Raw genomic sequence first — 27,184 nt, forward strand, 5'->3', positions numbered from 1 at the left:
CGCGAGAGAGAGAGAGAGAGAGAGAGAGAGGAGAGAAGAGAAAGAGAAAGAGAAAGAGAAAGAGAAAGAGAAAGAGAGCGAGAGAGCGCGGGGCATACACAGCTGTTGAAGCCGGCCGGCCGGCCGGCCGGCGCCCGATATCCGTTGCTGGTGGCTGGCTGGCTGGCTGCTGCTTGTGCTGTAGCCATCGATGTGTATATACGATCGTGACGCTACATCGTCGGCAGCCGCTGTGCCACAGTGCCGCCGCGCTGCGACCGGCTCCCCGAAAGCCGTTTTCCGCTGGAAACGCAGGGACGCGTAGCGCCGCGTCGCATCGGATCGGAGAGACCGGCACTCTCGCGAATCTCCGCGCTCTCCATGCGTTCACGCCCAACAAGCATGGCGCGCGCCGTTCATCGTTCCGTACGCGGCGGATGCCTCGCCTCCCCGTTTTCACGACGTCTGACATTTCTTCCGTTACCGCGCGCGCATCCGCATTTCACCCTTACGTAATGTAAAACTTGGTAATTTCATCAGGATATCCTTTGTCTGTACGTTGGAGATCGAAAGGGGATTGTCTGCATTCGGCGGATAAAGCATCTTTACGACCGTTGTAAGATTCTATATAATTGATTCTTTCTCTTGGTTCTCCTTGCTGCTCTAAATATATTACACATAAATCGATTGTATTAAAGAATCTTATAACAGGTGCAAAACTGCCTTTTCCATTGAACGTAGCTATTTGCTTCCTGTACGGAATGTTTAGCTAGGATTAGAATTTTATCATCTTATTTCTTTCGACATATTTTTTGTTATATTTATTTTTCTAGTTGTCTAGGATACGTCACAAGTTTTTATATTTTACAAAATTAGATGTCAGGTTGACATTGGTTATCTAAAAACTGCATTACGTGCTTGAGTTTTTTGTAACTTCAGATTTGTTGATGAAAATTTATGTATCTTAAAAAAATTTATGCACTTTACATTTAAATAAGTATAAAATATATAAAATATCAAGTAATGTAAATGTTATAATTTCGCATTTTACAATATGTATCATGTGTTATATTTGTATCGAGTAAAATTATAATATTGATGTTATATTATTATTAGTTGGTATTTCCTGACATTAAATTTCCTGCTCTTAAATATTATAACAAATACGACAAAAAGTTTAAAATCGGTCATAAGACGCTTTTTATATCTAAAAGCCGACTTAAAGACGTTTTATATCACAATTTTTGACTTTGGGTTGTTTGGATGCACACTCGACACTATATATTAAGATTTAAAAGATTCACATTTATAAAATCCTCTTGAATATAAGCTTTATCTATAATATATGTATTGTTCATGTCACACTACAATGCGTTAACAAATAGTTACGTAAATCTCACAGTTCATAATATCCGGCAATGGAAAGAAAAGAACTTACATAAAATCGTTGTTTATAAAATGGATAAGTTCGTTATAAAAGTCATATCGGTAGTGATTTCGACTTACGAATGAAGCCGACACGTCGCGTTCGGTCCGCTGAGAGAAGTACGCCGAGTCGCTTTTTGCGTCTTCGAGCGTGCGCGGTGTATGTGTTTTTGGTCTCACGAGTACAACGATCGTATAGAACAAAGAAGCAGGAAGGCGCGAGGAAAGTGTGTCCTTTTGTATACAGCCGAGTGACCGACAGAGCCGGGGCATGTAGTGCCGCCGTACGTGTTACGTAAAGCCGCGTTTGTTGCACAATAATCGGTTTCTATAAATAACTCCAAGCATGCCGCGCTCCGGCTTGACTTCTTGTTTACATACGCTTATCACTATTGTGTTGCACTGTGTCTCTCAGTCTTATTCTCGAGTCCTTCGAATCCTAGAGGCTAATGCCTGTATTCATAGTCTATGTATTCATAGTTAGACCTTGTACTTAAGACTTTGTACTTAAGACCTTCCTTAAATTTACCTTTAAATGCTCAGTAGTCAATGAAATAAAGTAGAGTATCTGAAGATAAATTTAAGGAAGGTCTTAAATATAAGACCTGACTATGAATACGGGCATCTCATACACAGACGTTTCACAAACTATGTATTTAAATTTAAAAACGCTTATCGAAGTTAAGATATGGTGTAAAATTCGTTCAACTTTGATGTCTACAGATGCATTCTGTAGATACTACGTTTATTACTATAAAGGTACACTGAGGAAAAAATATCCTAAATTTAAATAATATTTAAATAGTAATAAATATTTAAATAGTGCTAATTAAATATTTATTAAATATAAAGATATATTTATTTGATATAAAAAAAGACATTAATTTGATTCAACAATTATTTCTTTTTATTAAGTAAATATTTATTTATTGTAAGTAAATGCTTAGTTGGCAGTATTCAAATAAATATTTATTTAAATTTAGGATTTTTAGAAATTAGGATTTTTTTTCTCAATATAGATGTATCAATTAGAATGAAATGACAAAAATTTTAAATATTAAGCTTGTAATAATACGACTCTAAATTCGTTGTTTATAAAAATTTATTTAGAGCCGTATGTATTATTAAAAGTTTCATAAAATTGTCATTTTGTCCAATAATTGCTCTCTTGTTATGTTTGCTGGTACATTTATCTTAATATAAATAAATTTATTGCTATTAACTTTTCTGCGTCATGTTCAATTGATTGGCGCTTTCAATTTATTCCTTTTTAAAATTGATATTATAAGAAAAATTCTCTAAGAAATATTCTATCTTTACGTATATGAATAACGTAGCAAACACTGTTTTAAATCCAGTGAAGCATGTCGAAAAGGTTCATTAAATCATACATGTATTTCATATCGCATCACTAATCAGTGTGTTATTATCATTACAATTTCATTAATCTGAAGAATATAAAAGAAACTGCAGTATCATGTGGCGTAAAAAGTGTAAAATAGCGTACGCCACGCGTACGATAATAAAATTAAACGTCGATGTTATTATCATCAAACGGATGAGGTATGAAGCGTAAATAAATAATCAATGTACGCGACATACCTAATAAAGCAATAATGTCTCGTTTCTCATATATCATCGCTGTTACGTTTTATTATTTATAAATTTCTAATCGCAGCAGTGAGACGCAGTGGAGGTGGCTCAGACAGCTTCGTGTGAATTATATAATTCATCGCTTGTCGAAAGCGATTTTGCTTATTCTATGTTATCCGATGACGTTATTCCGCAAACCTTGTACGATGGTAAAGTCCGCCCTCATAGTTACGTCGACGTTAAGGGGAAACTATTTCCCAAACTTCCCTCGCGCGTTGGAATGTACAACTTTGACACCAAAGTTGAACGTAACGCACGAAATCACACTAGATATGTGCTTATCCATTTAATCGCGACAAATACGATATCAGCCCATTAAACAGACTATTGTTACGTAATCGGAATCATTCTTGCATTATTGATAAATTTGCCCTCGCCGATAAAGTAATTTATTCCGATGCGCGCACCTCGTCTCTGTACACATATATTTATTCATTTATAGCTTTGCTGGGAATAACTTAGAAACGCAAATTACATTTCACACGTCAAATACATCTGTTGGTTCCTGTAAACTCGTAATGGATGAATGCAGTTGTTAATTGAGTATGAAACATGACTTTGTATTTTAATTTTAACATTTAACTTACAGGTGGATATACATCCTAAACAAATTTTTTTATAATTATTTTTTTCGATAGTATGCACACAGTTAAATTTACATTCTTATTTATATCCTTATTTGTTTTTTCCTTATTTTTATTCTTACGAGAGGAATGTAAAAATAATGAATAGAGGAATGTAAAAATAATGAATTTTAAGACTTCTGGGTAATATTTTTCATTTTTCTTTTCCAGAACGACAGTGATAAAATATCCGGTTGGATGAAATTCTGGTTGAAAATGGGCAAATTAAAATTTTCTAGTTAAATCTATCAAAATCCTAGTTAAGATAACTGAAATTCAGAATGGTTATCAATCAAAATCTTCTGATTCCCATTTTCGACCAGATATTTTTCTCATAAAGATTTTGGAAATAATTATATATTAAATGTTGCATTGAGAGAAATTTTTGGGATAAATAAACATTTATTTTGTTGATACGTAACTTACAAACTTTCTTATCTGTTAATTAAAAAAATGTTCTAATTAAAATTTGATTATTTTAACTAGAATTCCGAAAAGTTTGATTATAAAGCAATACAATTTTTAAATTAAAAGATAAGAAAGTTTTTGTAAGTCATATATAAACAAAATAAATGATTATGCGTATTCAACATTTTTCTCTGTGTGGCTACTTACTTAATTAAAGATTAACAACAAAATGTGTAATTATACTTGCAAATAAATATTATCCAGATATATGATTTTACATTCGTTATTTCAACATTCGCCGTTCCATAATGTCATGATTGTAATTTCTAATTCTTCAGGCATCCTTTATAATAATGCTATGATAACACATAGTCCGACATGTAGTTGCACAATACAATTCCTAATTAATATGCATGGTTTGCAGCACGTAAGCACATACCAGATAAAGATCATTGACAACGTCTGTTTATCAGTGCGCGACAATTATGCCGAGATAAACAGTGCTAAACGGTGATCGTTTCTCGCTGAACGTTCAAATACTCAAATATCCCTACAAGACACATTGCATACGCAACGCGTCACGATTCTTTTACACGCAGTTTGTTTTTTTTTTTTCTGTATTGAAAGACCAGTGGAGAGGGGGGACGGCTTCATCTCACTTCGATGCACTTTCCGCGTTCGTTCGTAAGCTCTCGGCTTAACAAATGGGTCGAGCCAAATCCTGACCACGGTCAACGTAGCACCACCATATCAACGCACGTACATTGCTTTTTAAGTATATATATATATATATATATATATAGACACATACACACATACACGCGCACGCGAATGCATATATGCACTCGAAGAGCGACGCGGGCGAGAGAGAGAACGCGACGGAGCGGGATGCTGCGAGTGAGTTATATACATATCTTGCACGGTGCACCCACTCACATCGGGTTAACCTGTGCATTTGGGTGCGCGTGCACTAGAGGTTCATATCATGTAACGTTCGTTCCATGATGTGGCGCAGTTCGTGAAACGCGTCCCTGAGAAAATGTCGATCTCGACGAATTAATGTCGTACTCTAAATCTGTAGAAATAAAGCCATTTTAAATACTTAAGAGAATCTGTATTGTAAGAAATAAAATACACATAGAAGAAAGCAGCACTTTTATTCTGTAATAAACTTTTTAATGGTTGATATTGTTGATTATTACGTTATCATTGCGTACATTGAGAAAAAAATATACAAGTACTTGTTTGAATAATATTAACTTAACATTTATTTACGTAAAATATTTACTAAGTAAAGAAATGAAAATCAAATCATATTAATGGTTCTTGTATTAAATATTGTAATAATAAGTTTATTGAGTGCAGCGGTTAACGTTCAATAGCAGAAGCGGATACAACATGGAAAATACCACGTATATATATATATATATTTATGTATATTTACATTATATGTTTACATTTAGTAAATATTTAACTAGTACTATTCAAACAAATATTTATTAAAATTTAATGCATTTTTCTCTTACTGTAGGTATTACATATAATAAAAAAACTGCGCAACGATAATGTATACATTATCATTAATAATTACAAAATAGGAATACTGAGCTCGTAAATACAAAAATTTAAAGTTTTAATTGTACATAAATATATTATATCTATTTAAAGTGAATTGTACGTGTTGCAATTTAATTGACTTTCACAACTTTTTTTTTATGTCGGCCGGAAACGTAATGCGACATCACAAGGTTCGGTGCACGCCAAGGAAACGTCGCGACGCCATTCACGTCATTCCACTGTGAAATGCAGATATTTGAACGGCTTCGTCTAGGAATGAGCTTAACACCTGTCGCAACTGCATAATTTTTTTTCCTAATCTCGTTATCCGCCGTGACTTCCTGCCGGTGGTTTTAATCAGGTTGAACATTCGCAACCGTTCATTCCGTCCGTTCCATCCGTTTACTACGATAAGCACGAGATCTGTAGCTCTTGGATTGTGTTTTTATCGTTTATGCAAATACAATGCGGATGATAGGTCGGTTGCTTGCGGTATAATGTCCGTAATAGATAGAAGTCCCGTCGTGATAGACATAAGTAGACAAAACGGGTCTTTATTTGCTTGTATCTACCTCGAACATGACTTTGCAATAAAGCTCGCGTACGTGTACTTGTGATGGAGGATAATACTTTACTAGCGCTACACGTTATAATCTGCAATATGACTATTAATTAATAGAAATCTACTTTTGTTTCACGCTTTAAGAATATATAAATAGATACTTATATATTCTATAGGCATAGGTGTCTTATTTTTAAAATCTTATTTTTAAAATTCAGCCAAATTGTAGATAATTACATATACGTGTCTTCCAACGTGACCTATAATATATTTCACTAAATATGTATCGTTATTTATTAATCGATAAAGAAAATTTAATATGTAGTTGTCTTGTTCAGTTCCCGAAGAGCTACCGTGCGATAGATGTAAATAGACAATACGGACCTTTATTTTAGGAACTAGCTAGGGCACGACTTTATAATGTAGCACACGGTGAAGTTGCAATTTGCAGAGTTCCATGAAGAATTATTGAGAATGCTGTAAAATATAATATTCTGTTAATGCATAATTTATTATCGTGTTTTTACAACACCCCTGCTAAAAATGTAAAAGTAAAAACGAGATAAAATTCATGCAAAACTATATTTTATTGTTCTAAGGATAGGATTTCTGAGGAATTTCATAAAGAAATTTGCATATCAAATTTTTACTGTTTAAAATTTAATATATCGGGTTGTCCGGAAAGTTCGTGCCGATGTTGAAGGAAAATTGAAACGCAGAAAATTTTAATTTAATAAATGTATACTAAAATTTAAATTTTAATCGGCACGAACTTTCCGGACTACCCAATTATTTTCTGATGTGGCTTCAACAATGTAGCACGCACGAGTGGCCCTGTCCCACAATAGTTTATTCGTTGAACAAAGTCTCTTACATAACGCGGCATTGTTATTAATATAATTATTATCTTTATTTACGAAAGATATTAGTAACGATATCGCGCTGTGTAATATATTTTCCAACGAGTAAATGCATGCCTTATGTAATGTTCACGCGACTGCAATTTATTTGCACAAGCTCGATAATTCCTAGATAGGCACTGCTAGGCGATGGGGAACGTGCGCGACCTAACTCAACTACGCAATTTTTCCGATGTAAATGTACGCATAAACGATGCACGATCATCCGTCACTAGGTCGACGGCTTTCGAGGTTAACCAGCTAGTTCTGCTAGTCGCTTTGTGACCGTCTATGAACCGGATGATCGTCGACGAGCCTGTACTCCTGTCTTCTTTTTATGGTCACGCTTATGTTTACGTTATGCCTCTATTTCTCTCTCCACTCGGAACGGGTAGGTGTGCGAGATACATGAATGAGGCTTCTGATTCCATGTCTAGGCTCGTCTGTGTACACAAACTGTGACACGAACCATTATCACAGCCGGGACAATCGCTCTGGACTTACGAATGCGTTCTTATTCGGTTCAACTTACTCTTCGTCTTTTTCTAATCTTTAGAAATTAGAAAAAGACGAAGAGTAAATTGAACCGAGATTAAAGTTAATTAATCTACATTAGTGGAAAAGGACATAACTAAAACTACAATAAAATATATAATAAATTTGATTAATTTTACTGAAGTACACGGTAAAAATCTTTAAAATACTGTATTACCACAACGACCATATTTTCAGGGTAAATTTTAAGAGACAATTCTGTCCGTGCAGGTGTAATTCCACAATTGAAAGTAACAGAACCAGCTGCTACCCGGTTGAAAATATCTGATGCATTTTCATGAAATTTTGAATTGGTGCAGGCGATATGAATTTGCTGCCATTTTCTTGAAATTTTAAATATTAAATTAAAAATTAAATTTAATAAAATACCGGTAAGAATTTATATCTCATACATTCAGACCTTTTTATAAAGTCGTGCGCAATTATATTCTTTAACATTCATAGAAATCGACAAATTTCACGCTTTACATATATTAATTTATATTATAGTATATAAAATAGATTAAGTGTTACAGAAAAATTTCTTTCATTTTATTATCTTCTTTTATGAGGGACATTCTCAAGTGTCTTTTCTAATTAAAGACAAACACAATTCTATAAGTATCTCAGAATATGCTATATAGATATCTTATCACAGAGTCTCACGTAGATCATTCGATCTGGACACGTAAACGTCAATTTAATTTCTACGAATTTCTTTGTTTCTCATAGAGAATAAAAGAGACTGAACCACGGAGACGATCCTGAAACTCCTTTCAGTTCTGTATCTAACAGCAGACAACAATGGTTTCTCTGTTGACCTCTTATGCTCCACATATCCGTCGTGCATCGCAAACGTCGCTTACACAAATATCTTATGTTTGTAGAGGTGTCATGTACGTATAACCGCGAAGGGGTCGATCTCAGGACGCGAGAATAATGCCTCTGTCTCACGCCCCTTTTTCATCTTTCTTTAAGTATTCATGCGATGCTTCTCTTCATCGCCGTTGGTTTTATTCTAAGGATATTATATTCATGTATGTGTGTGCTATATCAATACAGAGATGATTATTATATTTATACCGAAAAGCCAACATGATCTTGTTGAATAGCTTGTGAAAGCGATCTTGAAAACTATGAAACGTTAGACGAATCGATTATAAAATATAATATACTTTGCCATTTTATTTCTTTTTCTTTATTTGGCAGATATTTTTTTCTATGGATTGCTAGAACCTTTTAAAAACTGAAAAAGAAAGGAAAGTCTCGGGATACCTGCTTCTCTCTTAACTTTGAAATATGTATTGCGAATGTATTCAGAAAATGCGTGTGTATAGAATAACTTCTAAATATTTACAAGTACTTCGACAGAACCTAGTTTGAAACTTAAAATTTAATCTAACTTTACAAAATTGATTTATTAAATATAATTCGGCCTTTTTGGTACTTGTGAAATGAATATCGATTTGATCAAAATTTTCAATAGAAATTTGAAGAAAAGAAAGATAAAGAAAAATAAAACATATTAACTATATATTAAAGAACAGTCTCATCGATTTAATTTCAAAATGACATTCATTATCGCTGCCTCATGAAACATTAACTCTTAAAAGAATTAAAACTTATAAAAAGTCTCGAGTGTTTTCTTTTCTGAACATCTCGCATCGATCGATTACGATCGATAAGTGTAATTGGAATCTTGTAAGAATATTTGCGATGCATGATGAAGTCACGACACGGTTAGTCATAACATTGCGATAACGGGCGTTTTCTTTTCGATGATTGCTGACGCGCGGGTGGATGCAACGTTCACATCATACGTCAGAAAGTTAGCATATAAGGAATGCGCTGCGTTCTTTCGATCTGACGCAGTACACACCACTGTCATCCGCAATTCGTTTCGTATCCCCGACAGTTGGTTGACTCACGTCATTTTACGCACGGGAGCGCACGCATTCCAATCGTCATCTATATAAATTGTCATTGTTTTTTTCGCAGGTGCTCTCTCCCAAGTGATTAACAGTATAATGTATTTACATACGTGCGATGTGTCGTCGAATGATATGAACTGTCTGAAGTCTCCTGATTGTTATGTGCGAGAACACCTGAATTAACGATACGACAAGTGAGAGCATTCCCTGAGTGAATACAATGATTTTTTTTTATCGACAATAAATCATATTTCGGGAAATTTTTAATGTTGTTGATTAAAAATATGAGAAACATAAATTTAATTTTTGTATAATTTTATAATAGACTTTATAATCATTATTTGTATTATCAATTATTTATTGAATACAAAATGATATGCATTACTTAATCATCATAAATTTTTTATATAATTCTTATGCCAAAATACAATAATACTCGTAAACAAGTCAAATCAAACTTATAAAGTAAATAGCCTAAACTGACGTAATTAATAAAAAAGTTGAAATATCTAGTAATATAATAATTAGAAGATAAAGAGAAATATTTAGAACAAAAAAAAGATCGATAAGATAGATATCCTAGGATACGTTCCATCGATGATCTGATGCGAGAAGAACAAATGGAATAACCGAAGGTGAAGAGGAAGAAGAAAAGTGGTAGGATGGAACGAGAGAGGGAGAGGAAAGGCACATAGAGACGACTCGACGTGGCGCCCGTTGGGCTGTGACTTACGTCACATTGCTAAATATATAATGCCTCGACCGTTCCCGATCTCATACCCATTCTCGTTCTTCATTTCATCCCGCGTGCCGCAAACGTCGAGAGCTAGGCGCACCGTCGTCACTGCCAAAGACATCTGCGTACGTGCGCTCGCACTCGTCGACATGCGTGCATCTCTTCTCTTACTTTGTCCTCGTGTGCGTGTAACTTGATATGCGCCTCGAAAGCCCGATGCAACGGGCGTCCTAAAATCGTGTGACGCGACATCGAGCCAACAATAACGTCGGCTGATTGTTATTGGCCAAGCGATTACTCCGATGATTGAGATACATCTCGAAGATTAGACATTTGTGTTTTCTGAGAATGCATCCTCTGCTTCTTGTAATTTTTTTTTTTTTTTTTTTTAATTTGCTTCATAATTGCTGCGCAACGCGATTGAATCTTATGTATATTTTAATTCGTATTTTTATCATTCTGTTCTATTAACTTTGCTAATCTGTTCAAATTTACTCCATACGATTATATTATTTGGATTAATATGATTAAAAAGTTTCAAAAAATAAAAAATTTTCATAAAATATATTAATAGATAAAGTCATTACATACCAGAGAAAATGTTTTTAAATAAAATAATTATACATTGGATCAAATATACTCGAACAGATAAATCTTTGAAGCAAATCAAATACTATGTATCGTTCAATCTTTTTTTTTCATTCGGCTTTCATTTCTGGATTCGTAATCGTATTTTTCTATCTCTCAGATTCAAGCTTAAGTTTTAATATTATACAAAGATATAATATTTTTAGTCAGCAGGATGATGTACAGCTATTGAAATATTCAGGGCAAGAAAGGAATCTATTGTTGCTTATTTCTGGCCCTAATTCTGTTAACATCTGCCGACGACAGTTCCGTTCACTGTAGAGTCCTTTCCAGATGTCGTAGGCAATCTTCTCCCTACTTTCCCGCTCGCTTTTTTTTTTCTTCAAATTAATACAGAAGACTATTTTATTCTCTTTGATAAGAATAGTACATTCTGCGAATTTTATCACCTGAATCATATCACCTGATTTATTTATTTGCATCTATTTTATTTTTAAAGTGATAACATATTTTAAAAAAGAACGTTCTTAGTATAAAGCTTTACACTGAATACTAATAATACAGTATACACAATAAATTTCATAACAGAAGCAAAGCTCGACATTTTTTAACTGATTCTAATATCTTTCAACATGTGTAGGATAAGATAGAGTGTAGCTGTGAGATATAACGATTTTTTTTCAATCGCGTGCCTCTCGAGATAGGAATTCGACAAGCAACTTATACTAACAAGGAGTTGATCGTCAACTGACACGACATTGTTGAATTTGAGGAAGAAGCTTGCAGATAGGCTGTAGCTATTAGAAACGAGTTCCGGGAATAACTGTTAGGACGGAAGGGCATAGACGGTGTTCAAGAGACTCTAAATCCCCACGCACGTAATGCGTCGACCAATTAGGAACAGACGCGTGTCAGCCGTGCGAGAGTGGCCTTGAGCCTCTATATAAGGTGATTCGTTGGAATTTTTATTACGCACAGATCTTTTCTGATCTTTTGCCTGCTTTGGGTTAGGTCAGAAAATGAGCTGACAGGAAAGTCAGCCGGAATAACTTCATATCTTTTTTCAAAAATAAAATTTTTTAAATAATGAGGTAAATAATTGAGATAAGTTAAGATATAAAGCTTTTTAAGATAAAGCAAGTTAAATTTTAATGTCAAATATTTTATTTAATTATTTTTATTTTACAATAAATATTGCATTTAAATAAGTATATCTAAATACAAAAAATGTACGACTAATGTCTATTTCCATACACTGGAAAAAAATCTTGTTGCATTAATTGAAATTCTGACAAATTCAATTAGAAAGGTATAAATTATACGCTTACAGTTAAATCTATGGAACATTCTAGTTAGGTAACCAGGCAACCTAGCAAGGTAACCAGAAGTTAAATTACAATAATCAGAAATCTGATTCGATCAAAATTCGTTTTATTTGTACTTTTTATTGTTGAAAACATTTTTTTCAGTGTACTAATATAAATTAATTTAAATCTGGATTTCACTTACACTTTTTATCTTCTTCTAGTTTTAAGATTTAAACAAAGATAAGTTTTTTTAATACGTGCAAGCGTTAAGCATGCTAATGATGAGCGCAATTGCATATAAAACGAGCTCCGAAATATAAATCTTCGTGAAAGTCTTAATGGAACTTTATAAATGAAACTATCACAAGGTCGTTTACTGTTTATGAGCAATCTGTTCGGCATCTTTATCATCCGCTTTCGCAGCGTCCTCCCGTTAGTCATTCGCAGTTGATAGACGGCCGCAGATATCGTGCAGAAGCGTTAGTAACAGGCAGCTGACTGACGCCAGCCGACGGTTATTTTTATAGCTATTATAAGGAAAAAAAGGAGAAATCGTAAAATGCAATAAAGTCACGTTATGCAACGTTCCTAGAATCGTTCTTGTAGAATATGCAAATGGAAGGTCGTCTATTCTGCAATACTTGCGTGTGTCACTGTTACGGTATGCACCTTCTTCCCCTTCTAATTCACAGAGTTAATTATTCAGTTTTTCTCAAGTTATGTGTAATGCGTCACTGAAATTTTCAGAATGCATATCCCGTCGCGTTTGCATATATTATACTTTTGCAATCGAGTGATCCTTGCAACCCGCGATAACTCGAACGCGATTATCATTATTTCGGCATATTATTTGTGACTAACCTCAACACAAATAATATCAGCGTAACGTTAATGTTGGTAAACGTCAAAGGCAATAGATTTATATGTAATGAAACTATTCCTATTAAGTTGACTTTGAAAATGCCGGTGAACGATCAATCATCATCGTCCCGGAAGGGATTCTAAGATTCAGAATCGCGTTGCTTCTGAAACATATCGCGGATCATACTTTTTCACGTTCTTCACTATCTGGTTATATTTCCTCAGTCAGTCGCAGCTGATAGGCGGCCGCAGATAGCGATACTCGTGCGAAGGCACCGCTAACAGCCAGCTGAGTGGCGCCAGCCATCAGCTGTTGGTGACTCACGCGAGCGAGTCGACTGAGAGTTTGCCGCGGACGGATACACACAGTCGCATGTTGTAACACACACCAATACTAACGAGCGCGTGCGCCAGAATGCGCGCATGCCGTTGTCCGCGTCCCGTCGCGTCGCGTCGCGTCGCGTTTCACGAAAGCGTTCCCAGCACGCTTTTTCTGCCTATCGATAAAAATCCAAGGGTACACGTGCACTTGGGCAGAAGCTCCGACTGAGACGGTACAACGATACTTCGCCGTTCTTCTCGTTTTTCCCTCTATTTTGCCTGCTTTTTTTTTATCGTTGTCATTGGGCAACGTTGTGCAAGTTTATAATTAGAACTAATCGGGCAACTAGCAAATGGTTGCGCGATTAGTCCTCTAAGGTATAATTATTTATTGGCAAATAATTCCTGGCGCCTACTGATAATCATTGATAAATATAACGGTAACAATGCGACTGCTGTTTTGAGGCTCCATGTTAAAAAATATTCAATTCTTACGCTGACAAAAATTTATTCAATACATATTTCTTTGAATAGTACTAAGTAAACTAACAACAAATAAATATTTACTTATTAAAAAATAATAATTAAATCAAATTAATAGTTATTGTTCCAAATAAATATATGTTTAGTTTTCGTAAATATTTACTTGGAATTATTCGAACAAATATGTATTAAAATTTATTATTTTTTTAGTGTAAGTTTTTATTGTAAAAAGAAAATAATCTCTTGAGCAGTTTTTAATCATATTTTAATTGCTCAAAAAATTTTATAATATACAAAGAAAGAAAGTTAGTCTAAAATATATTAAAATATTGCGAAAAGATATTCTGGATTTACTTCGTTATTGAAATATTATTTTCTGTTTATCAGAAATTATTCTTTACTTAATATTATATCGAGCTTTGTATATCGCTTTTGAATACGCTGCTTTTTTTATAATGTTTTTTATCGGAGATAATTTGGCGGCATATGTAGCTTGAATATATCGTGTAACCTTGAAGAATTTATCTCCTGAGGGTTCGACTGCTGATTACGATTGTGGCACAAGCAACAACTTTAATCACAGCTGTAGTATTCACAATTGTTGCTTCGAACTTTACCAATATCAAAAAAAAGAGGATAAAAATAAAGACTAACAGTTAATTCTTACTGGTACATCAATTACAATGTATCGGCTGATTGATTATCATAAGCAATACGAAGAGTGAGAGAATTATGTAGGAATTACTAATGAGAAAAAGAAAATTTATGTGGACAAGCAATTTAAATATTACAATATAATTATGCTAAAAATATCGCAATGTAAGACTTATAAAAAAACACAAACAGACAAAATTGAGTAAATTTACTAAGCAATGAGATATATAAGAAATATGCATAAAAGACAACTGAACTCTCTTTTTGGAGATGTAAAAGAGACACATGCACGATTCAGAAGATAACCGAACCGAACTGAGATACGAAGAATAGATGACGTAGGGTTATCTTTAGCTCGTTTCTCCCTTATATGGGTGGCAGGATTTCAGGGTGAAAAGGAAGGTAGCTCTATCCACTTCGCCGACCTACTTCGCCGCAACTGATCTGGCCGAGCGAGCGCTCTGCGGGTATCCGGCGAACGAACGAGCTGACGTCACGACAGCCAACCATCCAGCCAGCAAGCCGCCGGCGTACCAGCTGATCTAATATAACCACTCGATGAGAGAGTACGCCACGTGGATTTCTGGTTCCGTGGACCTCCACGTGCCGTTATGAATGATCGCTGATGAATGCCGCGGCCTGATTCAATCCCTCGTGTGTTACTCGGAACAATTCAACCATCTATCGCAAGAAAAGACGCTTCTTTTCGAAAGTGGCAATACGTTTTGTAAATATAATGGAATAATGATTTATTGTAATATTAAATTGATGGTATTGGCTCATGATTATGTACGACAATAATTGTGATTAAAATTGATGAGTATAAACGATTACAATGATACAATGTCGAAATTAATATATAACAAACAGAGTGACTTCATTAGCTGTGAGATGTCTCGTTGTCGACGTTCCGTATCGCTTTAATTCGCGATGAGGATTAGCATCATGATAGAGAAATTGTCTGGGTTTTTTTTTTTTTTTTGAAGTTATAGTAACAGTTAATATCGGATGAGAGTTAAATTGCGAAATAATGCTACATTATAATACACTTCAGCCATTGTAAAGCTTTCGATGGACACTTGTGATTTGAAAGCGTCATTACATCGCGGGATGATGTACGATTACACCTTTGTGCGTGTGGTCGCAGTTTCGTGGTATTTGAGTGACATCTTCGAATGAGTAACTGTTAATATTTCAACCAAAGAAAATTACTGGACGAGTGACAAGCGGTCAATAAAGTATCGTGACATTTAAAGACGCTCTTCCTATTTTTACGTATATTGTTATTGGCTATTTGGTAATACGTTTTATGAACAATAAGCATTTTTATATTGCATAAAAACTCATCAACAATATATCTCTTAAATCTTTATATGCACGTCGACAATATATCATTTTTTCAAACATTTATTAGATATATTATTTTCTTATACGGTCTGATCTAAGTTACTTTATACTTTAAATTAATCTAGTTAGTTTACAACCTGAACTAATTTAATTTATAACTAACGCAATGCAATTTTATTATGTTGCGCGTTACTTTTATATGGAATCATTACGGAAAATCGTGAAAGAATGTTTTATAAATGATTGCACTATAAATAAAAATGTGATTGCGTGGTTATGTTTTTAGCGAATAGCCTTTACATTCGTATTATCGACACGTGGCGTTTCGGCCCAAGGTGCAAGGTCACGGTCTTCTCTTGCTGAGTCATCCTCGCGACGCTATAGCCGCCATCTCGATCTTTCTCCTCTTTACCTCTCTTTCCCATTGCTTTTCTTACTATTGCTTGTTAACGTATAATTTTCCCAGCTGTTTATTGTTTTCTCATTTACCGACTTTATCTATAAGTTAGTCTACAATGTTACGGAATGAGCATTGCATTATTAAGAACTTCGCTAACTTATTTATAAGTTCCTCGGAGTAGACTACAGCACGTAATCATACATAACGACACTTATATAACTTTGATGGATTTAAAGAATGAATCCCTCTTATCAATTTTAATACAAAAATGATTTTGTATATTAAAAGCAGGGTTTAATAAATTTAACGACATTTCTTTTGAAGATATTATAAGATTTTAATAATCAATTTCATTATTCTTTTTTTTTTATTCTAGATATATATAAATATTAAATTTAAATGATTTAACGAATTATTGATTTATTAGCATAAATGTTAGTAGATAAAATAAGAGAAATTATTATTTGAAGAACTATAATAAATTTAACAAAGTTAGATATTTGATAAAAAAAGAATAAAATCTGTCGTAATTCTTTTATATACGCAAATAATTTTTATTGTGAAATTATTTTACACTTTAATTTCTGGAATGTTATATTGTTAAACACTGCCTGTTAGTTTTATCTTTAATCATGATTATTTTGAGTGCAAGGGAATATGAATGAAATTCCTAGTGTTGTTTACAACTAACAAACATTTTATCCTCGCACTTTAACTGAAATTTATGCTTACGTGACGTTTCGCATGCGTGCTTACAGCTGACCTTTATGATGAAATCCATGCGCGCGATATTCGTGATAATATATACGTGCGTTCTTCTCGTGTTGTTTGCGTGACGATTCATGTGAGGTACGTTACGCGTGGCATGCTATAGATATGTGCGGAAATTAGATAATGAAATATTTACTAGAACTCGGCAGTTTTAAAATAAAATAAATATAATGCATATTAAACAAAGTATATTTTATGATGTCATGTGAATATAATAACAAATAGGAAATAAAGCTCTCGATGATTAAGTTCGATTTTTAATACTTAAATAATTTGATGTGAATTTAATTTAATTTTTAGTCTTAAAACGCAATTCTAACAGAATTAGAGTAGTAATATCACAAATTAAATGGCAAACAATTTAATAATATTGTGTGCTCATAAGCATCTTAAAAAGATTTAATAATCTGATGCTGATAATCTTAAAATTCGTAAATATTACATACTTATCTTATACAATCACACATCTGGACGTTATACAAAAGATTTAATAGAAATAGTTTACAGAAGGGGGGGATAAATATATTTATGTTTATTTTCATTATTATATTTTTATTATTAACTTTCTTATTCAATTTGTTTTTTTTTATTATTTATTTATTTTTTATAATATTAGGGTAAAGTTCTATAAATATATTTTTAAAAAAGAATACATTAATTAATTTATCAATAATAATAATAATAATAATAATATTTTTAAGAATTATTGTAGGTTTGATAATAAATTGAATTTTTTTTACTTCATTTTATTAATTTGTACTGTCAATATAATAGACAAATCAGTATTACAATACCTAAATGTGTTGGAAGTATGAAAAAAATAATGATGTTAGTAAATGTAAGTGGTCTATCAAATCACAGATTTCGTGCGGCCGGCGCAGAGTGTTTGCGGACGTGCGAGCGGTCGGAAGCGCGCGAAGAAGCCTTTGAAGCCGCCGTCGAGAAGCGTCAACGACGTCCCGCTTCATTGACTGCGAATTCAACCGTCCACAAGTCCCGTGGTCGTCCGCTACGCGCATTCGTTGAAGTAAAAAAGAAAGAGGAATAGACGAGAAAAAAAACATCTCCTTGCTTCCAATTTTCTTAAAAGCCCTCGCGTTACGAGGCGAGATAAGATGAGTGGGTGTTCCGTGTTCGATCTCAATCGTGGTCGAAAACTCGACGAAACGTCGCGCGTTACGCGTGTAAATGTGCGTGCGCGTGTATCAGTGTCCTCTTTGTCTCTCTTTCTTTCCCTATGTTGGCGTCTTGATTCGGACTCTATCTTGTTGATAGTTGTACTGAAATACTTTGACCATGGACATTTATCGCCCAACGGAAATGTCTTTTTTTAAATAGCAATGATATGCGCAGCTGTCTGTATGCGAGGTAATTAAAATAAATTGATGTAGATAAATATATAATGATTTAAGAGTTCAAGGAGCGCAGTCTTTTAGTATTGAAGGATTCGAGCGTAATATTTCGTGTAATTAACGCGAAGCCTAAGAAACTCGAAAGATAGTCTATGAAAATTTAATTATACAAAATAATACACACGTTTGACGATTAAAATAAAATAATTTCAAATATTAAGGCCCAGTTTCATAACTTATAGTTAATTCTTAACCAAGGTTTAACTTGTTCCTCATCTCTTTCTAATGCTAGAATTGGAAAGACTGCGAGTTGTGAAACTGAGCCTAAATGTTAGTATCTATTCAGTTTTTACTAATAAGACTTTATTATATAGAATTTATTGATTAAAATAAAATATCAACTTCCAATGATGTAAAATTTATATGCTTTATAATTTTATTTATATGCTTTATAATTTATTTGTCCGCAGGAGCGTCGAGACAGTGGACGACGGCTCGGTGACCACGAGTGTGACGGTCGCCGAAGTCGCTGATACTCAAGAACGGCAACCGCAGCAGCGGCAACAACCGCCGCAATCAAAAGGTAACGTCGGGGTTGGTCGGCGGGTTGCTAGTCAGAACGTTGCGTTGAGCAACGGAAACGGTATCAGCAACGTTGGCCGTGTTGCGTCGCGCAGCCACATGGAGCAGGAGAAGCGAATGCGGCGAGAAATCGCCAACAGCAACGAGCGACGGCGTATGCAGAGTATCAATGCCGGATTCCAATCGCTGAGGACATTGCTACCGCATCACGAGGGCGAAAAGCTTTCTAAGGTAAGTGGCTTTTATATCGACCCCTGGCCAGAGTCGTGTGTATTTTATTTATATTTCGAATAATCAAATTATTATTATTTATTGTTATTTTATTTATTTACAAAATAATATTTTACAGAAATCTAATATTGGCTAATTTATTATTGAAAGACAGTAATTAATTATTTATTTAGTGCAACAACAATGCTTTTAATATTTGTATAAATAAGTAATTAATTATTGTTTGTTTTTAATATTAAATTGGCCATTATTAGATTTCTGTAAAGATTAGTAATTAAAAAATAGAATTATTATATAAATCTTATATATTAGGTAATGAGATATTTTTAATATAAATGAGATATTTTTAATATAAAATTATCTCTGATTACTGTAACGTACATCACGTATAATGAAATATATCGTGAGCTTAATTTTAATAAGTATGTAATGTTTTAATGTACGTAAAGTTTTTAATTTTTTTTTTATAATTGATTTTTTTATAATTGATGAGAAAAATATTTTTTATTTTCCACGACTCTGGTTTGGGAACTAAAAATGTGTTTTTTGTACATTGTACGTTGGTATTGTACAAGAAATCAGGTGTGCCGATACGAGAATGTGCGAGGCATACTTGGTATCATATTATGATCAATCTTTTTGGTTGAAATGAGAATTGTATCCATGCGAAGTGTTACCATTATCGCCGTATTCCTCGTAGCTTGAATCGCTTGCTCATTCGGTATGAATCATTGTAAAAGAACTGAAGAACACTTCCTCCAATAAATTTTTCCTGTGCTGGAGGATAGTCGATCAAGCTTGAGTAATAAGCTCATTCATCCATTCATCGCTTCGTGTTTACGTCTTTCCATGGATACATTAGAAGGAATGCACAATCATTGCATGTGTCTTATAAGAGAGAAAAATATTGTTAAATCTAAAAAAAAATTAATTATTAATAAATGTTTTAATTTTTATCACATAAAATCGCAAGATGTTTAGATCTTGATGAAAGTCATAAAGCATTAAACATTAACTTAATTTTGTCCAAGCTCCGCGCAAATAGATTAGTCGAAAATCATTGCATGAGGATAATTCGAATCTTAATGCACGATTGCTTATATTGTGCAAGTAGTGTCTCATCACAAATCGCAAAGCATAATTTTTTTTTCCTTTCCTTTGTCGTAATGCATCCAAATTTGGAAAATTCTCATTTCGTCCATGTGCAAGATGTGGCGTGCACGAAATATCTTTTATGCCGCGCTCGTGCACAAAAGGAAAATCGAGATACTACCGCTAGTATCGTAAGAGTGGGTCACGCCTTTGTATTAGTACCACCTTACGATTTTTTTTTGACTTTCCGTTTGACTTCGTTCCGTTCACTTCGAACTCCAGCGACGCACTCAATCGATATGTGATTATTTCGGATCGTTGGGACGTTGTGCGAGTATTTGAGCATCCAATAGTCCAAGTGGAGTCATCAGGAATTGTTTCCCACAAAATGTTATATATGAATACTCGTTGGATGAATTCGTGACTCCAATTATCGGATACAATTGATAGAATTGTTTACTTCTTCGCAGTAGCCCCGAGTTTCCATTACCATTAATCTTTAAATGCATTCGATTGTAAATATTTATTGTTTGTTTCCGTACAGTAATAAAAATTAAAAGCACAGTATTGGAAATGACGAATTTTATTATATATATATATATATATGTATGTATATATAAAATTTTTAAATAACATAATTAATGATATGCATTTAGACATTAATTTATATCTTTGTTTAGCGGTATTAGATTTTATGGAAGACCATACAAGAAAAATAACGATGACAATGAAAAATAATGCCGTGGAAATCCGACTGATCGATTATGCATGATTTATTGTCTTGCAAGATATTTTTATAATTTATTTTCTTTAAAGGGAAAACTCTTCTCGATATTAACGAAAAATAAAAAAAATACCGATTACTCTTGTTTGGTCATACAATTCGAAAATACCGCTGGCATGCAATGACGCTCTCATTAAACACATAAATGAATCGCATTTTATTTTTCGCCTAATTTTGCACGTATACAGTGCCGAAAAATGAAAACAAAAAAAGAATTTTCTCTGCATTCGCCAAATAAGGAATTTCGGTACGTATTTGAAGACTTTCTAATCGTTATTTAAAAAACGCAGACGGATCTCGCGCCTCAGAATAGCGAGTTAAGGTGGTACCATCCGACCGGAAGAATTTTATTACATTACTCGGCCAACACGCACGATGTCTGGCCGATTCAGATTGACGTGGACCGGAAACGACGACCTACCTCTCTCTTTTGGTGAAGGTGAATTTGTCAATAAAACTCAATCGTTCCCTTTGCGTTTGCGCGTCGTGATGTTACGCAAGCCGCCGCCACTGGCGGCCTTTATGAATCACCGCGCGCTTTGAGTCTTCGGTCAATTTTACCACGTGAAAGTCGGCATCCGATCCCACGCTATACAACTAAATCCTCGTACAATCGGTTTGGATCGCTCGCCTAGTTATACCGGGACTTAAACCATTAGCTTCACAGTCATGTGATAGCATTCGTTTAATTTTTACGCTTGCCAGAACGCTGACGTCATTACTGCCAAGTATCAGCTGATGCGAATGGCCCGATCACATGATCGGTGTTCAGGTTCTATCTATATTGGTGTGTTATTTTTGACATTCCATGTATCTTTGATTTTCAATCTGAAGTGATACTAAGAATAAGTAGGAAATGTTTTTAGTTTAGTTCTTCACAAATTTCATTTTATGATTTTACGATTTTTTGTGATAGAATATTTTTTATTCATTTATTTTATAAAGTAACATCTCGTCTTGATTTTTAAGTAATAATTTTGTTACGTATAAGATTATATTAATCTAACAATGATTAATAAATATATGCATGTGTGATTTATTGTCTCTTAATAAATATATAAAATAAAGTTTGCACAAAAAAATAAAATTCGATATCAGACGGTACGGTTAGCGTATCCGCTGTTGGGCATGAATACGACGGACCCTCGTAAATCTTTACCTGCGAACTTGTTCCCTACAGCTTTGTGCCACCTTTGTGAAGTAAGGTCAATCGTGGGAACGGACTACGGCGAGTATTTCACGGCGCAAATACTAAGCTGATTATACTAAAGTCGCATTTCTCGGAGAAACATTGATACATAGGATATTGGAAATTTATCGAATTGTCTTTTATCTGCGATTTCTTTAAATAAATTTGAATTTTTCTTTTAATAAAATATTAAGATATCATTAATTTTACAATTATAAACAATTGAATAAGGAAGAGTTATTTTTTTTTTACATTTTAACTAAAGTTTAGAGGTTTAATAAAATCTTATTTCCTTATATCAATCGAGTTTATTTTAATAGATTTCGTAATTTGAGATTCAGTTAAGATAGATTCAGTTGCAAGGCTAGCGAAACAAGAATTTCAGAAGCCTTGAGGAGATGTTTGGAAAGCAGAGAATCGACATGGAAATGAGCCACGCTAATAACATTCCGCCGGCGCGTTTAAAAATAGCACCGACTAAAAATTGCGCAACGTCGCGCTCGGACAACGCGGTCACGCAGGGGTTAAGAGTTAATCGGGTATTTAGCGGGGAATGTGGACCGCGCGAGAGATGTGACGGGACGAGACGAGGCGCCAAACGCCGCGGTGCCTCGTGAGACGATTAAAGGTAGGCATACAATGCGCATGTGTGTCAGTCGGGACAAGAACCTCGACAGTCGCGTGACTCGTAATTGGCGGTGTGAACTAACAGCTGATCTCGCGCTGATCGCAAGTCGCAGCGCGCTGCGTAATCGAGCACGTGTCATATACGTACGATGCTCCTCTTTACATTCGTCATATCGACTTGTAATCTATCGTCTATGTCATAAAAATGCAGCTAACTTTCTGTTATATTCTTAGATAAAATTTAGGGAAAAAATGTTTTGTTAAGTAATTGTTAAAATTTATATACTTAATCTTGAATATCTCAAAATTCGTGATTCGAAATGTTATGCTGAGAAAAATCAAGTAAAGAAAAGTAAAGAGGTTATTTGTAAATATTTATTTTAAGCAATAGTTTTTAAGATAACGACGGTTTGAAAATAGTCTATTACAGACTATGTTTAGACGATCTGTGAACATTACTGTGTTGAAATGCGCGCTCATTAATGGCATTAATACTATTGCACGATATACGCGCGACATATGGACAGGTGGCTGTCTAGACGTAGTCTGTAATTGGCCATAGATCATTAAACCTTTTTATTATCTCAAAAATTGCTGCTTAAAATAAGAATTTGCAAATAACTTTTTCAATTGCTTGAGAACCTTTTTATTAGAATATTTTGAATTGTAAAGTTTTGGACACTTTGTATAATATTGGACTTTTTATTTTATTTTCGCACAGGTAATAAGATCTCTTCATTGTGTATATGGAAACATTTAAATAACGGTATAAATACATTAGATTGTGCGAGTTTTGTTCGGAGTGCCATTTACTTGATGGCTCGAGATCTCGTTATTACCAAACGATGTTACTTCATGAAAGGCGGTCTAATTATCTCGCGCGTGATTCTTTTTGAAACTCCCCGTGACCTCGAAACATGGTATATACGTGCACCGGTTTCGTTCGCGCCGCCTCCACGTGTACCGGTAATTCGTGTACGTGTGTTGCCTCTGTGTATGTACGCGTACTTTCGCAACGCGATATTTCGCGAGCCAGTCGGCCGACCACATGGTTCAATTCCCACGCATTTCTCTCGTGCCCTCGCTCCCTTCGGTCCCGGTTTTTTTCGTCCCCCTTCCGTCTCTCGTTCCCCCTATCTCTATCTCGCTTGCCTTCGTCGTCGATCTTGTGTTCCTTCTTCTTCCTTGGCATGGCTACGAAGGCCAAACCCGGATCGGCGAATTTCGCGCGAAGCCCTGGCCCACTAAGGGAGACGTCTCAAAGAGCGGCGGCTCTTTGGCAATATTAACAAGCCCACAATCTCCAAATACGAACGCTCGATTGCTCTGAACTTCTTCTTGCTGGTTACTTCCCGTAATGGAGAAAGGCGTGACCACGCTTTCGTCGAATCCGATCATATGAATAAACTTAAAGGATAATCATTTGCTCTTTTTATTCCCTTTGAATCATTTTATCCCTTTGAATCGTTTTGTTGGTTACACACACACTCGTCGGGTTATATATCACTTAACTCTTCACTTTGGAATTTCTTCTTCACATACCAAATTTAAAAGAGATATTGCCGAAATTAATTTTTTAGCATTAAACTTTTTAATGAACATTTTAATTCTTTGGATTTTTAATTGTTACACTAAATATGTGTAAAAATGTTTTAGATTATTCTTCGTAGGCATATATTTTTATTTTATTTCCGGAGGTACTCTGGGTCTTTTTTAGCTCAATTTTTTAAATGCGTTTCTTGGCTTTTAAAAAATTTTTTTTAACTTTGCTACATTACGAAATAGTTATTTAACTCAAATGTAAATCTTTATTTAATAAAAAATAAATTTTGTGCCAAGAAATTTGAGAGTAAAATTTTGCCTGGATATCTGTTTATGAAAGGTTAGTGTTTATGAAAGGCTAGGAAAGTTAAAAATTAACGCAAAATGACTATTGTTTTCGTCATATAATCTGATTCATTTGAATTTTCGAGCTTTAGCGAAATTTTTTATTTAGGAAAATAAGATGTATGGAATAATCGTACGTTTCTCATGAGACATTCTCTGGCCTTTTGTGCGCGCGTAGACACAGGAAGGCACAGTGCGCATCGGAAACGAAATAAAAGGAGGGCACGCGCAAATGAGCGCAGACGCCTCGACCCATTTTCATTTAGCGCTCGCCAGACAGAAATAAAAATAAACTGCCTCTGTGCTCCTCTCGTGCCTTTAACGAAACTCGATTCGAGGCTGCCGTGCCACGGCTAAAGAGAGCATTTTGCGCGCGTAATTGCGTTTCACGCCGCGTGGGAGAGGCCGGCTTCGATCGATTGCTCGAACCGATGGACTCCGCCAATCCTCTTATCCTGTATTCGATTTTCCTACACATTTCATGCGTGATAAATAGTTTATATCGTACTACGATCTTCCGCCAATAATACATTGATGTAATCTAAAAGAGCGGTTTTATTTGTATTTATGTATTTTAACGGCAATTTATTGACGTTGGACGTGATTTTGAAAGGCGTGTATAATACACTTTGAATATAATAATACTACATAACATAATTTAAATTAACTATATCAATAAATATAATCTCTTTGCGCTTTTGCCATTCAAAAATGAAAATAGATTCCACTCGAAATATGAATAATTTCCTCTAATTTGATTATCCCTCTTGTGATAATAAACGAATTAACCAATGACGATAGTCAAAGCCGCAAACTTGTTAATTTTCAACGAACAAACGTTTTCCTGCAAGTTCTCAAGCCGGGAATCACGCGACTGGCGAGATCAGACTAGATGAGAACTTCTCGCAGTTTTCATTGAGAGCCGTCTCCTCGTGAAGAGGCTGCGCCGGGAAGCACCGTTGGCGTATGAGCTGCATTCATTTCCATGAACTCTCAACGCCTCGTTCGAGGTTGGATTGCGTCTCGCCAGTCTCGCGAGTCGCGTCCCCCTTGCCCTTTGCTTTCCCATTCTCCGTTCATTCTGTCTTTCTCTTTCTGACCGCAGGCGGTCGGTCGCGAACGAGTGCTCCCCCTCTTTTCCTCTTTCGGTGTGAGGCGTATATTTTATTCTTCTGCTCTCCGTCGTTCCCTTACGGTGTAGTCTCACCGATCTTTGTGGTAGTAGGCAAGGACGGCGGGAACCCAGACGTCACGTGCTTTGTCCGCCTGGCTCTCTCGCCTTTTCTCTCCCCGGATCTCCGTATAGTACTTTACTACGAGATGCGCGCGTGCTCGTGCACACGCATACACGCACACTGGCTAGAACGAACTGGCTGCGCGATGTAAGACCCATCTTACGTCGTGCGAGAATTGAAGTCGTGCAATGCAAGACTTCATCTGTCTCGCAATTATGTATGTAATAGCTACGATTATATAACAAAACTTGTAACAATCATCATCATCTGTCATCGCATAAATAATATACAATTGCAATTGTACATCTGCGATACAGATTTTATATATATTATATATACATATATATATATATATTACGTTATATTATGTTTTACATTATATTGATCATATCGTATTTTCTTTTATATATTAAATGTTAAATGTGTGCACAAGAGAGTTGCATTATCTATCTGAATTGAAATCTCTTTAATAGAGTATTCTAAAGAAAGAAATGTATTATTTCATAACTTGAGTTTTCGCGGAATAATGATTTTTATAAGTGTTTTGCATTTCACGACTTCAATTATGGCGCACGGTATTGCAACTCTCTGGAGATTTCTACAAGATTGCATACAGCAACATAGCTGTTGTACGTGCAATCGTTGCGGCAGTCAATTATACGGAAGTAGAATCTTCTCTCTAATTTATACGCGATTCTTATACGCTCGAAAAGCATCAATCGTTTGTATGATGAATCTGAGTTGACCGATGCCAATGATGGATAATAGCGCCGAGTTCTTTCTAAAATAGAAAATTTAATATTAAATTATATTTTGTAATTATGTAACAATAATTAATAGTACAATGATGATTAAAGCATTTAATGAGTTTAATATAATAGTTATAACTATTGAAGAGCATTGTGATTTTAATTGTTGTTTAGAACGTTATATCTGTCTGCAGTACAATCAACGTACAGACGAAAATATCATTTTATTACTAAGAAAAATGATTACGTAATTAATTTTCTTTCTTTTAAATAACGGTTATTTTCAACAAAGAATATTTTGTTGATAATAATCTTAAAATATACTTATTAAATAATTTTTTAGAAAGCTCATTGTGTACTCAAAATAAGAATTTTTTTCTTTTGAAGAATATTTTAAAATTGATCGAAGAAGCGACG

General features: G+C 34.6%; 1 protein-coding gene across 1 annotated transcript in view; it reads left to right on the forward strand.

Moving 5' to 3' along the window:
* LOC105618167 (helix-loop-helix protein 11) overlaps nucleotides 1-27,184 on the forward strand; it is a 151,125-nt gene that overhangs the window by 2,396 nt on the left and 121,545 nt on the right. The window contains exon 2 of the mRNA XM_012199708.1: nucleotides 18,862-19,204. Coding sequence (XP_012055098.1) covers nucleotides 18,862-19,204 — 343 coding nt within the window. The remainder of the gene's footprint in view (nucleotides 1-18,861; nucleotides 19,205-27,184) is intronic.

Source organism: Atta cephalotes, assembly GCF_000143395.1.
Source record: "Atta cephalotes unplaced genomic scaffold scaffold00015, whole genome shotgun sequence".
In the NCBI taxonomy this organism is placed as follows: Eukaryota; Metazoa; Arthropoda; class Insecta; order Hymenoptera; family Formicidae; genus Atta; species Atta cephalotes.